This window comes from Oncorhynchus mykiss, chromosome 5 (genome assembly GCF_013265735.2).
Source record: "Oncorhynchus mykiss isolate Arlee chromosome 5, USDA_OmykA_1.1, whole genome shotgun sequence".
Lineage (NCBI taxonomy): Eukaryota > Metazoa > Chordata > Actinopteri > Salmoniformes > Salmonidae > Oncorhynchus > Oncorhynchus mykiss.
Window position 1 is genome coordinate 98,182,443 of NC_048569.1, and position 20,864 is coordinate 98,203,306.

Consider the following 20,864-nt stretch of genomic DNA (forward strand, 5'->3'; position numbering starts at 1 on the left):
AGCCCCGCCTCCCTAGCCCCGACTCCCTAGCCCCGACCCACTAGTCCCTAGTCCCGACTCCCTAGCTCCGACTCCCTAGTCCCGACTCCCTGGCCCCGACTTCCTAGCCCCGACTCCCTACTGCCTAGTCCCGACTCCCTAGTTCTGACTCCCTAGCCCCGACTCCCTAGTTCTGACTCCCTAGCCCCGACTCCCTACTGCCTAGCCCCGACTCCCTAACCCCGACTCCCTAGCCCCGACTCCCTACTCCCTAGCCCCTACTCCCTATCCCCGACCCACTACTCTCTACTCCCTAGCCCCGACTCCCTAACGCCTACTCCCTATCCCCGATCCACTACTCCCTAGCCCCGACTCCCTAGCCCCGACTCCCTAGCCCCGACTCCCTAGCCCCGACTCCCTATCCCCGAACCCCGACTCCCTAGCCCCGACCCACTACTCTCTACTCCCTAGCCCCGAACCCCGACTCCCTAGTCCCGACTCCCTAGTCCCGACTCCCTAGTCCCGACCCCCTAGTCCCGACCCCCGACTCCCTAGTCCCGACCCAGTAGTCCCTAGCCCCGACTCCCTAGCCCCTAACCCCTTACTCCCTAGCCCCGACTCCCTAGTCCCTAACCCCTTACTCCCTAGCCCCGACTCCCTAGCCCCGACTCCCTAGCCCCGACTCCCTAGTCCCGACTCCCTAGTCCCTAACTCCTTACTCCCTAGCCCCTAACCCCCTACTCCCTAGCCCCGACTCCCTAGTCCCTAACCCCTTAGTCCCTAACCCCTTACTCCCTAGCCCCGACTCCCTAGCCCCGACTCCCTAGCCCCGACTCCCTAGTCCCGACTCCCTAGTCCCTAACTCCTTACTCCCTAGCCCCTAACCCCCTACTCCCTAGTCCCGACTCCCTAGCCCCGACCCACTAGTCCCTAACCCCTACCCCCTAACACCTATCCCCTTTCCCAGGAGTTCCTAAAACTTTTTTTGGACTGCCGCTAGCCTAGCCGCTGGCCTCTGACCAGTAACTTCAGGAGCATAACAACAGCACCTGCGAAGGCCAGTGGCAGAAGGAGGAGGCGGGTCAGGAACAGGTTTATTTCTTCTGGTTAGGCTATCTTGATCTCTGGATCCCTCTTTAGTAATTTGCGTGTCTTCATTTTTAATCTCAGTGCTTAAAGAATCAGACCAGCTCAGTACATACAGTATAGTTGATTTATTAACACATAGGGTGCGTCTCTACATGAAAAAATACACGTAAAAAGAACATGGGACTCGACCAAGATGTTTCTTAGTACTAGTCCTCGGTTGCAACACCGAGTTCCAAACTGCCTCTGGAAGCAACGTCGGTACAAGAACTGTTTGTCGGGAGCTTCATGAAGTGGAAACGCTGTCTCTGGAGTGATGAATCACGCTTTACCATCTGGCAGTCCGACTGATGAATCTGGGTTTGGCGGATGCCAGGAGAACGCTACCTGCCCAATGCATAATGCCAATTGTAAAGTTTGGTGGATGAGGAATAATGATTTGCGGATGTTTTTCATGGTTCGGCCTCTTAGTTCCAGTGAAGGGAAATCTTAACGCTACAGTTTACAATGACATTCTAGACAATTCTGTGCTTCCAACTTTGTGGCAACAGTTTGGGGAAGGCCCGTTCCTGTTTCAGAATGACTGGTTTGTCATGATCGGTGTGGAAGAGCTTGGCTGGCCTGCACAGAGCCCTGACCTCAACCCCATCGAACACCTTTGGGATGAATTGGAACTCCGACAGTGAGCCAGGCCTAATCACCCCCAACATCAGTACCCGACCTCACCAATGCTCTTATGGCTGAATGGAAGCAAGTCCGCTCAGAAATGTTCCAACATCTAGTGGAAAGCCTTCCCAGGAGAGTGGAGGCTGTTATAGCAGCAATGTTCCAACATCTAGTAGAAAGCCTTCCCAGGAGAGTGCAGGCTGTTATAGCAGCAATGTTCCAACATCTAGTGGAAAGCCTTCCCAGAAGAGTGGAGGCTGTTATAGCACCAATGTTCCAACATCTAGTGGAAAGCCTTCCCAGAAGAGTGGAGGCTGTTATAGCAGTAAAGGGGGAACCAATTCCATATTAATTAATACCATGATTTTGGAATGAAATGGTCAACGTTTGGTCATAAAGTGTATTATGTGACTTGTTAAACACATTTTTACTCCTGAACTTATTTAGGCTTTTACAAAGGGGTTGAATATTTATTGACTTCAACATTTCATTTTTAATTAAACATTTGTTTTTTTGAATTTCAGCGTTTCTCTCGCGACCCCATTTTCAAATCGTCGACCCACCACATTGTGTCGCGACCCCTAGTTTGGAGTCCCTACCCCTTAACTTCAAACCCCGGGGACTTTATTTATCCCCAATGTAGAATACCTCAGAGGATTGGCTCGTTAAGAAGACCTCAGAGGATTGGCTCGTTAAGAAAACCTCAGAGGATTGGATGGCTGATTAGATACATCTGCTCTTTGTTCTATCACCAGGTGACCTCCTCCGAGGATGCTGTCACCCCCTCGTCAGCTGTGACCCCGTCTACTGCTGCTTCCTCTCGACCTTTCATCCCGGTCACGGACGACCCCGGAGCCGCTAGCATCATCGCAGAGACCATGACCAAAACTAAAGAGGTGAGCTCTACCCCCCCCCCTCTCCCCTCCCAGTGACTGGCCCACCTCTCTCTAACCCTGGTTAGATGATGCTGTTAGAGGTCTCATCTTCTTGTCTTTACGGTACGATGAGTGTTTGGTTCCGTCAGTAATGGAACCTATAACCCTAGCGGTGCTATCAGTAAATGTTATTCTTGTGGTTCTCTTCCAGGACTCAGAGTGTCAGAATAAGACCGGGGCTCCAGAACCTCAGTACCTGGACGAGTTCACCAGTCTGCTGGTACCTGATGATACCAGGGTGATGGTGGACCTGCTGAAGCTGGCGGTGTCTGTTCGCTCTGGGGAGAAGGGCAAGGAGGTGCTGTCTGCTGTGCTGTCTGGGATGGGGACTGCCTACCCACAGGTAGAGTACACGAATGCATAGTAGGCACGGCAGGACGCGCGCGCGCGCACACACACACACACACACACACAGATACGGACTAGAGCTGGGACGATAAACCGAAAATTACTTACATCGGTCATTTTCTGTGATTTTGCTACACAATGTTCATGTAGCTTGTTTTAAAACTGTTATTTGGTCGACAGTATTATATACATTATGCTGGTTCCTGCTATGAAAGTATCTGCCTGTCCCTGTTTGGCAGTCGGCTAATCTCCCCACTGACATGGAGTAGAGATGTTCCTGACTCACTTCCTGTCCCCACTGTGACATGGAGTAGAGATGTTCCTGACTCACTTCCTGTCCCCACTGTGACATGGAGTAGAGATGTTCCTGACTCACTTCCTGCCCCCACTGTGACATGGAGTAGAGATGTTCCTGACTCACTTCCTGTCCCCACTGTGACATGGAGTAGAGATGTTCCTGACTCACTTCCTGTCCCCACTGTGACATGGAGTAGAGATGTTCCTGACTCACTTCCTGTCCCCACTGTGACATGGAGTAGAGATGTTCCTGACTCACTTCCTGTCCCCACTGTGACATGGAGTAGAGATGTTCCTGACTCACTTTCTGTCCCCACTGTGACATGGAGTAGAGATGTTCCTGACTCACTTTCTGCCCCCACTGTGACATGGAGTAGAGATGTTCCTGACTCACTTTCTGCCCCCACTGTGACATGGAGTAGAGATGTTCCTGACTCACTTCCTGTCCCCACTGTGACATGGAGTAGAGATGTTCCTGACTCACTTCCTGTCCCCACTGTGACATGGAGTAGAGATGTTCCTGACTCACTTTCTGCCCCCACTGTGACATGGAGTAGAGATGTTCCTGACTCACTTCCTGTCCCCACTGTGACATGGAGTAGAGATGTTCCTGACTCACTTCCTGCCCCCACTGTGACATGGAGTAGAGATGTTCCTGACTCACTTCCTGTCCCCACTGTGACATGGAGTAGAGATGTTCCTGACTCACTTCCTGCCCCCACTGTGACATGGAGTAGAGATGTTCCTGACTCACTTCCTGTCCCCACTGTGACATGGAGTAGAGATGTTCCTGACTCACTTCCTGTCCCCACTGTGACATGGAGTAGAGATGTTCCTGACTCACTTCCTGTCCCCACTGTGACATGGAGTAGAGATGTTCCTGACTCACTTCCTGTCCCCACTGTGACATGGAGTAGAGATGTTCCTGACTCACTTCCTGTCCCCACTGTGACATGGAGTAGAGATGTTCCTGACTCACTTTCTGCCCCCACTGTGACATGGAGTAGAGATGTTCCTGACTCACTTTCTGCCCCCACTGTGACATGGAGTAGAGATGTTCCTGACTCACTTCCTGTCCCCACTGTGACATGGAGTAGAGATGTTCCTGACTCACTTCCTGTCCCCACTGTGACATGGAGTAGAGATGTTCCTGACTCACTTTCTGCCCCCACTGTGACATGGAGTAGAGATGTTCCTGACTCACTTCCTGTCCCCACTGTGACATGGAGTAGAGATGTTCCTGACTCACTTCCTGTCCCCACTGTGACATGGAGTAGAGATGTTCCTGACTCACTTCCTGTCCCCACTGTGACATGGAGTAGAGATGTTCCTGACTCACTTCCTGTCCCCACTGTGACATGGAGTAGAGATGTTCCTGACTCACTTCCTGTCCCCACTGTGACATGGAGTAGAGATGTTCCTGACTCACTTCCTGTCCCCACTGTGACATGGAGTAGAGATGTTCCTGACTCACTTCCTGTCCCCACTGTGACATGGAGTAGAGATGTTCCTGACTCACTTTCTGCCCCCACTGTGACATGGAGTAGAGATGTTCCTGACTCACTTCCTGCCCCCACTGTGACATGGAGTAGAGATGTTCCTGACTCACTTCCTGCCCCCACTGTGACATGGAGTAGAGATGTTCCTGACTCACTTCCTGTCCCCACTGTGACATGGAGTAGAGATGTTCCTGACTCACTTCCTGTCCCCACTGTGACATGGAGTAGAGATGTTCCTGACTCACTTCCTGTCCCCACTGTGACATGGAGTAGAGATGTTCCTGACTCACTTCCTGTCCCCACTGTGACATGGAGTAGAGATGTTCCTGACTCACTTCCTTTCCCCACTGTGACATGGAGTAGAGATGTTCCTGACTCACTTCCTGTCCCCACTGTGACATGGAGTAGAGATGTTCCTGACTCACTTCCTGTCCCCACTGTGACATGGAGTAGAGATGTTCCTGACTCACTTTCTGCCCCCACTGTGACATGGAGTAGAGATGTTCCTGACTCACTTCCTGTCCCCACTGTGACATGGAGTAGAGATGTTCCTGACTCACTTCCTGCCCCCACTGTGACATGGAGTAGAGATGTTCCTGACTCACTTCCTGTCCCCACTGTGACATGGAGTAGAGATGTTCCTGACTCACTTCCTGCCCCCACTGTGACATGGAGTAGAGATGTTCCTGACTCACTTCCTGTCCCCACTGTGACATGGAGTAGAGATGTTCCTGACTCACTTCCTGTCCCCACTGTGACATGGAGTAGAGATGTTCCTGACTCACTTCCTGTCCCCACTGTGACATGGAGTAGAGATGTTCCTGACTCACTTCCTGTCCCCACTGTGACATGGAGTAGAGATGTTCCTGACTCACTTCCTGTCCCCACTGTGACATGGAGTAGAGATGTTCCTGACTCACTTTCTGCCCCCACTGTGACATGGAGTAGAGATGTTCCTGACTCACTTCCTGTCCCCACTGTGACATGGAGTAGAGATGTTCCTGACTCACTTCCTGTCCCCACTGTGACATGGAGTAGAGATGTTCCTGACTCACTTCCTGTCCCCACTGTGACATGGAGTAGAGATGTTCCTGACTCACTTTCTGCCCCCACTGTGACATGGAGTAGAGATGTTCCTGACTCACTTTCTGCCCCCACTGTGACATGGAGTAGAGATGTTCCTGACTCACTTCCTGTCCCCACTGTGACATGGAGTAGAGATGTTCCTGACTCACTTCCTGTCCCCACTGTGACATGGAGTAGAGATGTTCCTGACTCACTTTCTGCCCCCACTGTGACATGGAGTAGAGATGTTCCTGACTCACTTCCTGTCCCCACTGTGACATGGAGTAGAGATGTTCCTGACTCACTTCCTGTCCCCACTGTGACATGGAGTAGAGATGTTCCTGACTCACTTCCTGTCCCCACTGTGACATGGAGTAGAGATGTTCCTGACTCACTTTCTGCCCCCACTGTGACATGGAGTAGAGATGTTCCTGACTCACTTCCTGTCCCCACTGTGACATGGAGTAGAGATGTTCCTGACTCACTTCCTGCCCCCACTGTGACATGGAGTAGAGATGTTCCTGACTCACTTCCTGTCCCCACTGTGACATGGAGTAGAGATGTTCCTGACTCACTTCCTGTCCCAACTGTGACATGGAGTAGAGATGTTCCTGACTCACTTCCTGTCCCCACTGTGACATGGAGTAGAGATGTTCCTGACTCAGTTCCTGTCCCCACTGTGACATGGAGTAGAGATGTTCCTGACTCACTTCCTGTCCCCACTGTGACATGGAGTAGAGATGTTCCTGACTCACTTCCTGTCCCCACTGTGACATGGAGTAGAGATGTTCCTGACTCACTTCCTGTCCCCACTGTGACATGGAGTAAAATATTTACTTTTATAGCGATATTATTTTTAGTCCATATCGCACAGCTCTAGCACCTCCCCCAAAAAGTAATCATTATCGCAAAACCATTGGTCCATTTATAGATCTGTGTCCGTACCACACAGCTCTAATACAGACACACAGCCATTGCTTACCCACAGGTGCTCTTTCATGTTTTGTTTTTCCAGTGCCTTTTGAAAAGGGTATTTCATGGTTGATTTGAACCGTTGAATATTGAAAATGTGTCTGTCTGTCCCTGTGTTACGCTGCAGGTTGCAGACATGCTTCTGGAGCTGTGTGTCACTGAGTTAGAAGACGTGGCCACGGACTCTCAGAGCGGTCGTCTGTCCTCTCAGCCGGTGGTGGTGGAGAGCAGTCATCCCTATACGGACGACACCTCTACCAGCGGCACCGTCAAGATACCTGGTAACATTATAAATACAATGCACTGGCAGACAGAGGAACTGAGGGTGGAGTCTCTGTGTTGTAGACAGAGGGACTGAGGGTGGAGTCTCTGTGTTGTAGACAGAGGGACTGAGGGTGGAGTCTCTGTTGTAGACAGAGGAACTGAGGGTGGAGTCTCTGTGTTGTAGACAGAGGAACTGAGGGTGGAGTCTCTGTGTTGTAGACAGAGGAACTGAGGGTGGAGTCTCTGTTGTAGACAGAGGAACTGAGGGTGGTCTCTGTGTTGTAGACAGAGGAACTGAGGGTGGAGTCTCTGTGTTGTAGACAGAGGAACTGAGGGTGGAGTCTCTGTGTTGTAGACAGAGGAACTGAGGGTGGAGTTTCTCTGTTGTAGACAGAGGAACTGAGGGTGGAGTCTCTGTGTTGTAGGTGCGGAGGGACTGAGGGTGGAGTTTGACCGGCAGTGTTCTGCAGAAAGACGTCATGACCCTCTCACCATCATGGATGGAGCCAATAGGATCATCTCAGTCCGATCAGGTGACCACAAGACACTCCCCGAGCACACCCCCCAACACTTAATTCGATGTTCGAGGGGTTTTGTTGTCTTCATGGTGTGTCCCTGCCCTCCTCAGGTCGTGAGTGGTCAGACTGGTCCAGTGAGTTGAGGATCCCAGCTGATGAGTTGAAGTGGAAGTTTACCAGCGATGGATCTGTCAATGGATGGGGTTGGCGCTTCACTGTCTACCCTATCATGCCTGCTGCTGGTATGACCCACACACTGTCCACCCTATCATGCCTGCTGCTGGTATGACCCACACACTGTCCACCCTATCATGCCTGCTGCTGGTATGACCCACACACTGTCTACCCTATCATGCCTGCTGCTGGTATGACCCACACACTGTCCACCCTATCATGCCTGCTGCTGGTATGACCCACACACTGTCTACCCTATCATGCCTGCTGCTGGTATGACCCACACACTGTCCACCCTATCATGCCTGCTGCTGGTATGACCCACACACTGTCTACCCTATCATGCCTGCTGCTGGTATGACCCACATACTGTCTACCCTATCATGCCTGCTGCTGGTATGACCCACACACTGTCCACCCTATCATGCCTGCTGCTGGTATGACCCACACACTGTCTACCCTATCATGCCTGCTGCTGGTATGACCCACACACTGTCTACCCTATCATGCCTGCTGCTGGTATGACCCACACACTGTCCACCCTATCATGCCTGCTGCTGGTATGACCCCTACACTGTCTACCCTATCATGCCTGCTGCTGGTATGACCCACACACTGTCTACCCTATCATGCCTGCTGCTGGTATGACCCACACACTGTCTACCCTATCATGCCTGCTGCTGGTATGACCCACACACTGTCCACCCTATCATGCCTGCTGCTGGTATGATCCACACACTGTCTACCCTATCATGCCTGCTGCTGGTATGACCCACACACTGTCCACCCTATCATGCCTGCTGCTGGTATGACCCCTACACTGTCTACCCTATCATGCCTGCTGCTGGTATGACCCACACACTGTCTACCCTATCATGCCTGCTACTGGTATGAACCACACACTGTCTACCCTATCATGCCTGCTGCTGGTATGACCCACACACTGTCCACCCTATCATGCCTGCTGCTGGTATGACCCACACACTGTCTACCCTATCATGCCTGCTGCTGGTATGACCCACACACTGTCTACCCTATCATGCCTGCTGCGGGTATGACCCACACACTGTCTACCCTATCATGCCTGCTGCTGGTATGACCCATACACTGTCCACCCTATCATGCCTGCTTCTGGTATGACCCACACACTGTCTACCCTATCATGCCTGCTGCTGGTATGACCCACACACTGTCTACCCTATCATGCCTGCTGCTGGTATGACCCACACACTGTCTACCCTATCATGCCTGCTGCTGGTATGACCCACACACTGTCTACCCTATCATGCCTGCTGCTGGTATGACCCCTACACTGTCTACCCTATCATGCCTGCTGCTGGTATGACCCACCACACTGCCTCACCACCACACTGCCTCACCACCACACTGCCTCACCACCACACTGCCTCACCACCACACTGCCTCACCACCACACTGCCTCACCACCACACTGCCTCACCACCACACTGCCTCTCACCACACTGCCTCACCACCACACTGCCTCACCACCACACTGCCTCACCACCACACTGCCTCACCACCACACTGCCTCACCACCACACTGCCTCACCACCACACTGCCTCCCACCACACTGCCTCACCACCACACTGCCTCACCACCACACTGCCTCCCACCACACTGCCTCACCACCACACTGCCTCACCACCACACTGCCTCCCACCACACTGCCTCACCACCACACTGCCTCACCACCACACTGCCTCCCACCACACTGCCTCCCACCACACTGCCTCACCACCACACTGCCTCACCACCACACTGCCTCACCACCACACTGCCTCCCACCACACTGCCTCCCACCACACTGCCTCCCACCACACTGTCTCCCACTACACTGCCTCACCACCACACTGCCTCCCACTACACTGCCTCCCACTACACTGCCTCACCACCACATTGCCTCACCACCACACTGCCTCCCACCACACTGCCTCACCACCACACTGCCTCCCACTACACTGCCTCACCACCACACTGCCTCACCACCACACTGCCTCACCACCACACTGCCTCCCACCACACTGCCTCACCACCACACTGCCTCCCCACCACACTGCCTCACCACTACACTGCCTCCCACCACACTGCCTCACCACCACACTGCCTCACCACCACCCTGACATAGACTGTAGTTATTTGTTCATATTCTGTATAACAGACTGTGTCTGTCCCCCAGGGCCCAAAGACCTCCTGTCTGATCGCTGCATCCTGTCCTGTCCCTCCATGGACCTGGTGACCTGCCTCCTGGACTTCAGGCTCAACTTGGCCTCCAACAGGCGTATCGTACCCCGCCTGGCTGCCTCCCTGGCTGCCTGCGCTCAGCTCAGTGCCCTGGGTACGAGGACCGCGTCAGTGTCATATAGGACCTACCTCAGCGTCATCTCTATATCTCTAGCTGCGGCAGTACAGTCTAGCTGCGGCACTACAGTCTAGCTGCGGGAGTACAGTCTAGCTGCGGCAGTACAGTCTAGCTGCGGCAGTACAGTCTAGCTGCGGCAGTACAGTCTAGCTGCGGCACTACAGTCTAGCTGCGGCACTACAGTCTAGCTGCGGGAGTACAGTCTAGCTGCGGCAGTACAGTCTAGCTGCGGCAGTACAGTCTAGCTGCGGCAGTACAGTCTAGCTGCGGCACTACAGTCTAGCTGCGGCAGTACAGTCTAGCTGCGGCAGTACAGTCTAGCTGTGGCACTACAGTCTAGCTGCGGCAGTACAGTCTAGCTGCGGCAGTACAGTCTAGCTGCGGCAGTACAGTCTAGCTGCGGCAGTACAGTCTAGCTGCGGCACTACAGTCTAGCTGCGGCAGTACAGTCTAGCTGCGGCACTACAGTCTAGCTGCGGCAGTACAGTCTAGCTGCTTCTCAGTGTTAGGGGGAAGCTGTGGCAGTACAGTCTGTCATTGTGTAGTTCTGACCCGTCTCCTCTGTCATTATGTAGTTCTGACCCGGTGTCCTCTCTGTCGTTGTGTAGTTCTGACCCGGTCTCCTCTCTGTCGTTGTATGGTTCTGACCCGGTGTCCTCTCTGTCGTTGTGTAGTTCTGACCCGTCTCCTCTGTCATTATGTAGTTCTGACCCGGTGTCCTCTCTGTCGTTGTGTAGTTCTGACCCGGTCTCCTCTCTGTCGTTGTATGGTTCTGACCCGGTCTCCTCTCTGTCGTTGTGTAGTTCTGACCCGTCTCCTCTCTGTCGTTGTGTAGTTCTGACCCGGTCTCCTCTCTGTCGTTGTGTAGTTCTGACCCGTCTCCTCTGTCATTATGTAGTTCTGACCCGGTGTCCTCTCTGTCGTTGTGTAGTTCTGACCCGATCTCCTCTCTGTCATTGTGTAGTTCTGACCCGGTCTCCTCTCTGTCGTTGTGTAGTTCTGACCCGGTCTCCTCTCTGTCGTTGTGTAGTTCTGACCCGGTCTCCTCTCTGTCATTGTGTAGTTCTGACCCGGTCTCCTCTCTGTCATTGTGTAGTTCTGACCCGGTCTGCTCTCTGTCATTGTAAAGTACTATGTATAATTTGTCTTGTAGCAGCAGGACATCGTATGTGGGCTCTGCAGAGGCTCCGTAAGCTGCTGACCACAGAGTACGGCCAGTCCATCAACATCACCAGGCTGCTTGGGGACAGTGAAGGAGAGTCTCGCTCCATGAGTTTTACAGGCAGTGCGCTGGCCGCCCTGGTGAAGGGTCTTCCCGAGGCTCTCCAGAGGCAGTATGAATACGAGGACCCCATCGTCAGGGGAGGAAAGCAGCTGCTGCACAGCCCCTTCTTCAAGGTAGGCTAACAGAACCTGTACCTGTACCTGTGGTCTCCCAGTGACAGCCGAGGGGAAGGTGTAATGAATGTGTGCCATTTATAGATTCAGTTTGTCTTTGCGATTTCAATATCATTTTGAATCAGTCTGTTTGTTTGTTTTTAGGTGCTGGTGGCTCTAGCCTGCGACCTGGAGTTGGACACCCTACCCTGCTGTGCTGAGACCCATAAGTGGGCGTGGTTCCGCCGGTACTGTACTGCATCCAGAGTGGCTGTCGCTCTGGACAAGAGGACTCCTCAGCCACGCCCCTTTCTGGATGAGGTGGGTTGGGCAAGACAGGCCATCATAACTGTTAATATACAATATATATACGAAAGTATGTGGACACCCTTTCAAATTAGTGGATTCGGCTATTTCAGCCACACCCATTGCTGACAGGTGTATTTAAATCGAAAACACAGCCATGCGATCTCCATAGACAAACATTGGCAGTAGAGCGGCCTTACTGAAAAGCTCAGTGACTTTCAACATTGCACCGTCATAGGATGCCACCTTTCCAACAAGTCAGTTAATCACATTTCTGTCCTGCTAGAGCTGCCCAGTCAACTGTAAGTGGTGTTAATGTGAAGTAGAAACGTCTAGGAGCAACAACGGCTCAGCCACAAAGTGGTAGACCACACAAGCTCACAGAACTGGACCGGCAAGTCCTGAAGCGCGTAGAGCGTAATAATTGTCTGTCCTCGGTTGCAACACGACCGAGTTCCAAACTGCCTCTGGAAGCAACGTCAGCACAAGAACCTTTCGTCGAGAGCTTCATGAAATGGGTTTCCATGGCCGAGCAGCCGCACACAAGTCGAAGATCACCATGTGCAATACCAAGCGTCAGCTGGAGTGGTATAAAGCTCACCTCTCACTGGACTCTCATTGGACTGGAGCAGTGGAAACGCGTCCTCTGGAGTGATGAATCACGCTTCACCATCTGGCAGTCCAATAGACGAATCTGGGTTTGGCGAATGCCAGGAGAACGCTACCTGCCCCTATGCATAGGGCAAACTGTAAAGTTTGGTGGAGGAATAATGGTCTGGGGCTGTTTTTTATGGTTCGGGCCCCTTAGTTCCAGTGAAGGGAAATCTTAACACTACAGTATACAATGACATTCTAGATGTGCTTCCAACTTTGTGGCAACAGTTTGGGGAAGGCCCGTTCCTGTTTCAGCATGACAATGCCCCCGTTCGGGCGGCAGGCAGCCTAGTGGTTAGAGCGTTGGACTAGTAACTGAAAGGTTGCAAGATTGAATCCCCGAGCTGACAAGGTACAAATCTGTCGTTCTGCCCCTGAACAAGACATTTAACCCACTGTTCCCTGGTAGGCCGTCATTGTAAAATAGGAATGTGTTCTTAACTGACTTGCCTAGTTAAATAAAGGTCAAATAAAAATAAAATGTCACAAGGTAAGGTCCATACAGAAATGGTTTGTCGAGATCAGTGTGGAGGAACTTGACTAGCCTGCACAGAGTCCTGACCTCAACCCCATCAAACACATTTTGGGGTGAATTGGAACGCTGACTGTGAACCAGGCCTAATCACCCCCAACATCAGCGCCCAGTCTCACTAATGCTTTTGTGGCTGAATGGAAGCAAGTCCCCACAGGAATGTTCCAACATCTAGTGGAAAGCCTTCCCAGAAGAGTGGAGGCTGTTATAGCAGCAATGTTCCAACATCTAGTGGAAAGCCTTCCCAGAAGAGTGGAGGCTGTTATAGCAGCAATGTTCCAACATCTAATGGAAAGCATTCCCAGAAGAGTGGAGGCTGTTATAGCAGCAATGTTCCAACATCTAGTAGAAATCCTTCCCAGAAGAGTGGAGGCTGTTATAGCAGCAAAGGGGGGGACCAACTCCATATTAATGCCATGATTTTGGAATGAGATGTTGACGAGCTGGTGTCCACATAGTGTATCATCACCCTTTTATCCAACTGCCCCTCTGATCTTCTGATCTGGACATTATCTATAATCACTCTGATCTGGACATTATCTCTAACCACTCTGCCCCTCTGATCTGGACATTATCTCTAACCACTCTGCCCCTCTGATCTGGACATTATCTCTAACCACTCTGCCCCTCTGATCTGGACATTATCTCTAACCACTCTGCCCCTCTGATGGGGACATTATCTCTAACCACTCTGCCCCTCTGATCTGGACATTATCTCTAACCACTGATCTGGACATTATCTCTAACCACTCTGCCCCTCTGATGGGGACATTATCTCGAATCGCTCTGATCTGGACATTATCTTTAATCACTTTGTCCCTCTGATTTGGACATTATCTCTAACCACTCTGCCCCTCTGATCTGGAAATTATCTCTAACCACTCTGTCCCTCTGATCTGGACATTCTCTAACCACTCTGCCCCTCTGATCTGGACATTATCTCTAACCACTCTGCCCCTCTGATGGGGACATTATCTCTAACCACTCTGCCCCTCTGATGGGGACATTATCTCGAATCGCTCTGATCTGGACATTATCTTTAATCACTTTGTCCCTCTGATTTGGACATTATCTCTAACCACTCTGCCCCTCTGATGGGGACATTATCTCGAATCGCTCTGATCTGGACATTATCTCTAACCACTCTGCCCCTCTGATCGGGACATTATCTCTAACCACTCTGCCCCTCTGATCGGGACATTATCTCTAATCACTCTGATCTGGACATCATCTCTAACCACTCTGCCCCTCTGTAGGTGACGAAGAAGATCCGTGAGTTGATGGCTGACTGTGAGGTGATGAACGTCCTCCACGAGAGCCATGACCTGTTTAAGAGAGAGCAGGACGAGCAGCTTGTCCAATGGATGAACAGGAGACCTGACGACTGGACGCTGTCTGCAGGAGGCTCCGGGACCATCTACGGCTGGGGTCACAACCACCGGGGTCAGCTAGGGGGCATTGAGGGGGCAAAGGTCAAGGTCCCCACCCCCACAGAAGCCCTGGCGACTCTGAGACCTGTTCAGCTGATAGGAGGGGAGCAAACCCTGTTTGCTGTCACTGCTGATGGAAAGGTAAAGACCAGTAGAGACCAGTAAAGGTTATTTCAGCTGATAGGAGGGGAGCAAACCCTGTTCGCTGTCACTGCTGATGGAAAGGTAAAGACCTGGTGGGGTCCAGGTGGGGTCCTGGTAGATGCCTGGTGGGGTCCTGGTAGATGCCTGGTGGGGTCCTGGTAGATGCCTGGTGGGGTCCTGGTAGATGCCTGGTGGGTTCCTGGTAGATGCCTGGTGGGGTCCTGGTAGATGCCTGGTGGGGTCCTGGTAGATGCCTGGTGGGGTCCTGGTAGAGGCCTGGTGGGGTCCTGGTAGAGGCCTGGTGGGGTCCTGGTAGATGCCTGGTGGGGTCCTGGTAGAGGCCTGGTGGGGTCCTGGTAGAGGCCTGGTGGGGTCCTGGTAGAGGCCTGGTGGGGTCCTGGTAGATGTCCTGGTAGATACCCGACTGGGTATTGGAGGGGTCCTGGTAGGGTCCTGGTAGAGGCCTGGTGGGGTCCTGGTAGATGTCCTGGTAGATACCCGACTGGGTATTGGAGGGGTCCTGGTAGGGTCCTGGTAGGGTCCTGGTGGAGTCCTGGTGGGGTCCTGGTGGGGTCCAGGTGTGGTCCTGGTGTGGTCCTGGTTGAGTCCTGCTGGGGTACTGGTGGGGTCCTGGTAGAGTCCTGGTGGGGTCCTGGTAGAGTCCTGGTGGGGTCCTGGTGGGGTCCTGGTAGAGTCCTGGTGGGGTCCTGGTAGTGTCCTGGTGGGGTCCTGGTGGGGTACTGGTGAGGTTCTGGCGGAGGCCTGGTGGAGGCCTGGTGGAGTCCTGGTGGAGTCCTGGTGGAGTCCTGGTGGAGTCCTGGTGGAGGCCTGGTGGAGGCCTGGTAGATTGTTGGTAGAGGCCTGGTAGAGGCCTGGTAGAGTCCTGGTAGGCTACGGTATGTGACTGTTGTCTGTCTTCCTCCAGTTGTATGCTACAGGGTACGGTGCGGGGGGCCGGCTGGGTATTGGAGGAACAGAGTCCGTGTCCACCCCCACTCTGCTGGAGTCCATCCAGCATGTGTTCATCAGGAAGGTGGCGGTGAACAGCGGAGGGAAACACTGTCTAGCCCTGTCCTCTGAGGGAGAGGTCTACTCCTGGGGAGAGGCTGAGGACGGAAAACTGGGACACGGCAACAGGAGGTAAGGATGGGCAGAACATATATACACTATACTTTATACACACTATACACACTATACTATATACACTATACTATATACACACTATACACACTATACTATATACACACTATACACACTATACTATATACACTATACTATATACACACTATACTATATACACGATACTATATACACACTATACTATATACACTATACACACTATACTATACACACTATACTATATACACACTATACTATATACACTATACTATATACACACTGTACTATATACACTATACTATATACCCACTATACTATATACACTATACACACTATACTATATACACTATACACACTATACTATATACACTATACTATATACACACTATACTATATACACACTATACTATATACACACTATACTATATACACTATACTATACACACTATACTATACACACTATACTATATACACTATACTATATACACACTATACACACTATACTATATACACTGTACTATATACACACTATACTATATACACTATACACACTATACTATATACACTGTACTATATACACTATACTATATACACACTATACACTATACTATATACACACTATACACACTATACTATATACACACTATGCACACTATACTATATACACACTATACACTATACTATATACACTATACACACTATACTATATACACTATACTATATACCCACTATACTATATACACTATACACACTATACTATATACACTATACACACTATACTATATACACTATACTATATACACACTATACTATATACACACTATACACACTATACTATATACACACTATACTATACACACTATACTATACACACTATACTATACACACTATACTGTATACACTATACTATATACACACTATACACACTATACTATATACACTGTACTATATACACACTATACTATATACACTATACACACTATACTATATACACTGTACTATATACACTATACTATATACACACTATACACTATACTATACACACACTATACACACTATACTATATACGCACTATGCACACTATACTATATACACACTATACACTATACTATATACGCACTATACACACTATACTATATACACTATACTATATACACACTATGCACACTATACTATACACACACTATACTATATACACAATACTATATACACACTGTACTATATACACTATACTATATACAGACTATACTATATACACTATACTATACACACTATACTATATACACTATACTATATACACACTATACACTCTGTACTATATACACTATACTATATACACTATTCTATATACACACTATACACACTATACTATATACACTATACACACTATACTATATACACATTATACTATATACACACTATACACTCTATACTATATACACTATACTATATATACACTATACTATATACACTCTATACTATATACACTATACTATATACACTCTATACTATATACACTATACTATATACACACTATACACACTACTATATACACTATACTATATATACACTATACTATATACACACTATACTATATACACTATACTATACACACTATACTATATACACTATACTATATATACACACTATACACACTATACTATATACACTATACTATATACACACTATACCCTCTATACTATATACACTATAATATATACACTATACTATATACACACTATACACATTATACTATATACACTATACTATATACACTGTACTATATACACTATACTATATACACACTATACACTATACTATATACACACTATACACACTATACTATATACACACTATGCACACTATACTATATACACACTATACACTATACTATATACACACTATACACACTATACTATATACACTATACTATATACACACTATGCACACTATACTATACACACACTATACTATATACACAATACTATATACACACTGTACTATATACACTATTCTATATACAGACTATACTATATACACTATACTATACACACTATACTATATACACTATACTATATACACACTATACACTCTATACTATATACACTATACTATATACACTATTCTATATACACACTATACACACTATACTATATACACTATACACACGATACTATATACACATTATACTATATACACACTATACACTCTATACTATATACACTATACTATATATACACTATACTATATACACTCTATACTATATACACTATACTATATACACTCTATACTATATACACTATACTATATACACACTATACACACTACTATATACACTATACTATATATACACTATACACTATACACACTATACTATATACACTATACACACTATACTATATACACTGTACTATATACACTATACTATATACACACTATACACACTATACTATATACACACTATACACACTATACTATACACACTATACTATATACACACTATACTATATACACACTATACTATATACACTATACTATACACACACTATACACACTATACTATATACACACTATACACACTATACTATATGCACACTATACTATACACACTATACTATATACACTATACTATATACACACTATACACACTATACTATATACACTGTACTATATACACACTATACTATATACACTATGCACACTATACTATATACACTGTACTATATACACTATACTATATACACACTATACACTATACTATATACACACTATACACACTATACTATATACACACTATGCACACTATACTATATACACACTATACACTATACTATATACACACTATACACACTATACTATATACACTATACTATATACACACTATGCACACTATACTATACACACACTATACTATATACACAATACTATATACACACTGTACTATATACACTATACTATATACAGACTATACTATATACACTATACTATACACACTATACTATATACACTATACTATATACACACTATACACTCTATACTATATACACTATACTATATACACTATTCTATATACACACTATACACACTATACTATATACACTATACACACTATACTATATACACATTATACTATATACACACTATACACTCTATACTCTATACACTATACTATATATACACTATACTATATACACTCTATACTATATACACTATACTATATACACTCTATACTATATACACTATACTATATACACACTATACACACTACTATATACACTATACTATATGTACACTATACTATATACACGATACTATATACACACTATACTATATACACTATACACACTATACTATATACACTGTACTATATACACTATACTATATACACACTATACACACTATACTATATACACACTATACACACTATACTATACACACTATACTATATACACACTATACTATATACACACTATACTATATACACTGTACTATATACACACTATACACACTATACTATATACACACTATACACACTATACTATATACACTATACTATATGTACACTATACTATATACACGATACTATATACACACTATACACACTACTATATACACTATACTATATACACACTATACTATATACACTATACACACTATACTATATACACTGTACTATATACACTATACTATATACACACTATACACACTATACTATATACACACTATACACACTATACTATACACACTATACTATATACACACTATACTATATACACACTATACTATATACACGATACTATATACACACTATACTATATACACTATACTATATACACTATACTATATACACACTATACTATATACACACTATACACACTATACTATATACACACTATACTATATACACTATACTATATACACACTATACACACTATACTATATACACTGTACTATATACACACTATACTATATACACTATACACACTATACTATATACACTGTACTATATACACTATACTATATACACACTATACACTATACTATATACACACTATACACACTATACTATATACACACTATGCACACTATACTATATACACACTATACACTATACTATATACACACTATACACACTATACTATATACACTATACTATATACACACTATGCACACTATACTATACACACACTATACTATATACACAATACTATATACACACTGTACTATATACACTATACTATATACAGACTATACTATATACACTATACTATACACACTATACTATATACACTATACTATATACACACTATACACTCTATACTATATACACTATACTATATACACTATTCTATATACACACTATACACACTATACTATATACACTATACACACTATACTATATACACATTATACTATATACACACTATACACTCTATACTCTATACACTATACTATATATACACTATACTATATACACTCTATACTATATACACTATACTATATACACTCTATACTATATACACTATACTATATACACACTATACACACTACTATATACACTATACTATATGTACACTATACTATATACACGATACTATATACACACTATACTATATACACTATACACACTATACTATATACACTGTACTATATACACTATACTATATACACACTATACACACTATACTATATACACACTATACACACTATACTATACACACTATACTATATACACACTATACTATATACACACTATACTATATACACTATACTATATACACTGTACTATATACACACTATACACACTATACTATATACACACTATACACACTATACTATATACACTATACTATATACACACTATACTATATACACAATACTATATACACACTATACTATATACACTATACACACTATACTATATACACTGTACTATATACACTATACTATATACACACTATACACACTATACTATATACACACTATACACACTATGCTATACACACTATACTATATACACACTATACTATATACACTATACTATATACACTATACTATATACCCACTATACTATATACACTATACACACTATACTATATACACTATACACACTATACT

At 46.3% G+C, this 20,864-nt stretch overlaps 1 protein-coding gene across 9 annotated transcripts in view; it reads left to right on the top strand.

Annotated features, from left to right (window-relative positions):
* herc2 (HECT and RLD domain containing E3 ubiquitin protein ligase 2) overlaps window positions 1-20,864 on the top strand; it is a 251,465-nt gene that overhangs the window by 185,018 nt on the left and 45,583 nt on the right. For 8 of the 9 annotated variants that reach the window (XM_036978973.1, XM_036978974.1, XM_036978975.1 and 5 more), the window contains 10 exons: window positions 2,487-2,627; window positions 2,818-3,009; window positions 6,975-7,128; window positions 7,537-7,644; window positions 7,740-7,871; window positions 10,002-10,160; window positions 11,338-11,582; window positions 11,727-11,882; window positions 14,310-14,624; window positions 15,553-15,767. In XM_036978973.1, the coding sequence (XP_036834868.1) occupies window positions 2,487-2,627; window positions 2,818-3,009; window positions 6,975-7,128; window positions 7,537-7,644; window positions 7,740-7,871; window positions 10,002-10,160; window positions 11,338-11,582; window positions 11,727-11,882; window positions 14,310-14,624; window positions 15,553-15,767 (1,817 nt within the window). The remainder of the gene's footprint in view (window positions 1-2,486; window positions 2,628-2,817; window positions 3,010-6,974; window positions 7,129-7,536; window positions 7,645-7,739; window positions 7,872-10,001; window positions 10,161-11,337; window positions 11,583-11,726; window positions 11,883-14,309; window positions 14,625-15,552; window positions 15,768-20,864) is intronic. The other variant, XM_036978979.1, reaches the window with a different exon arrangement.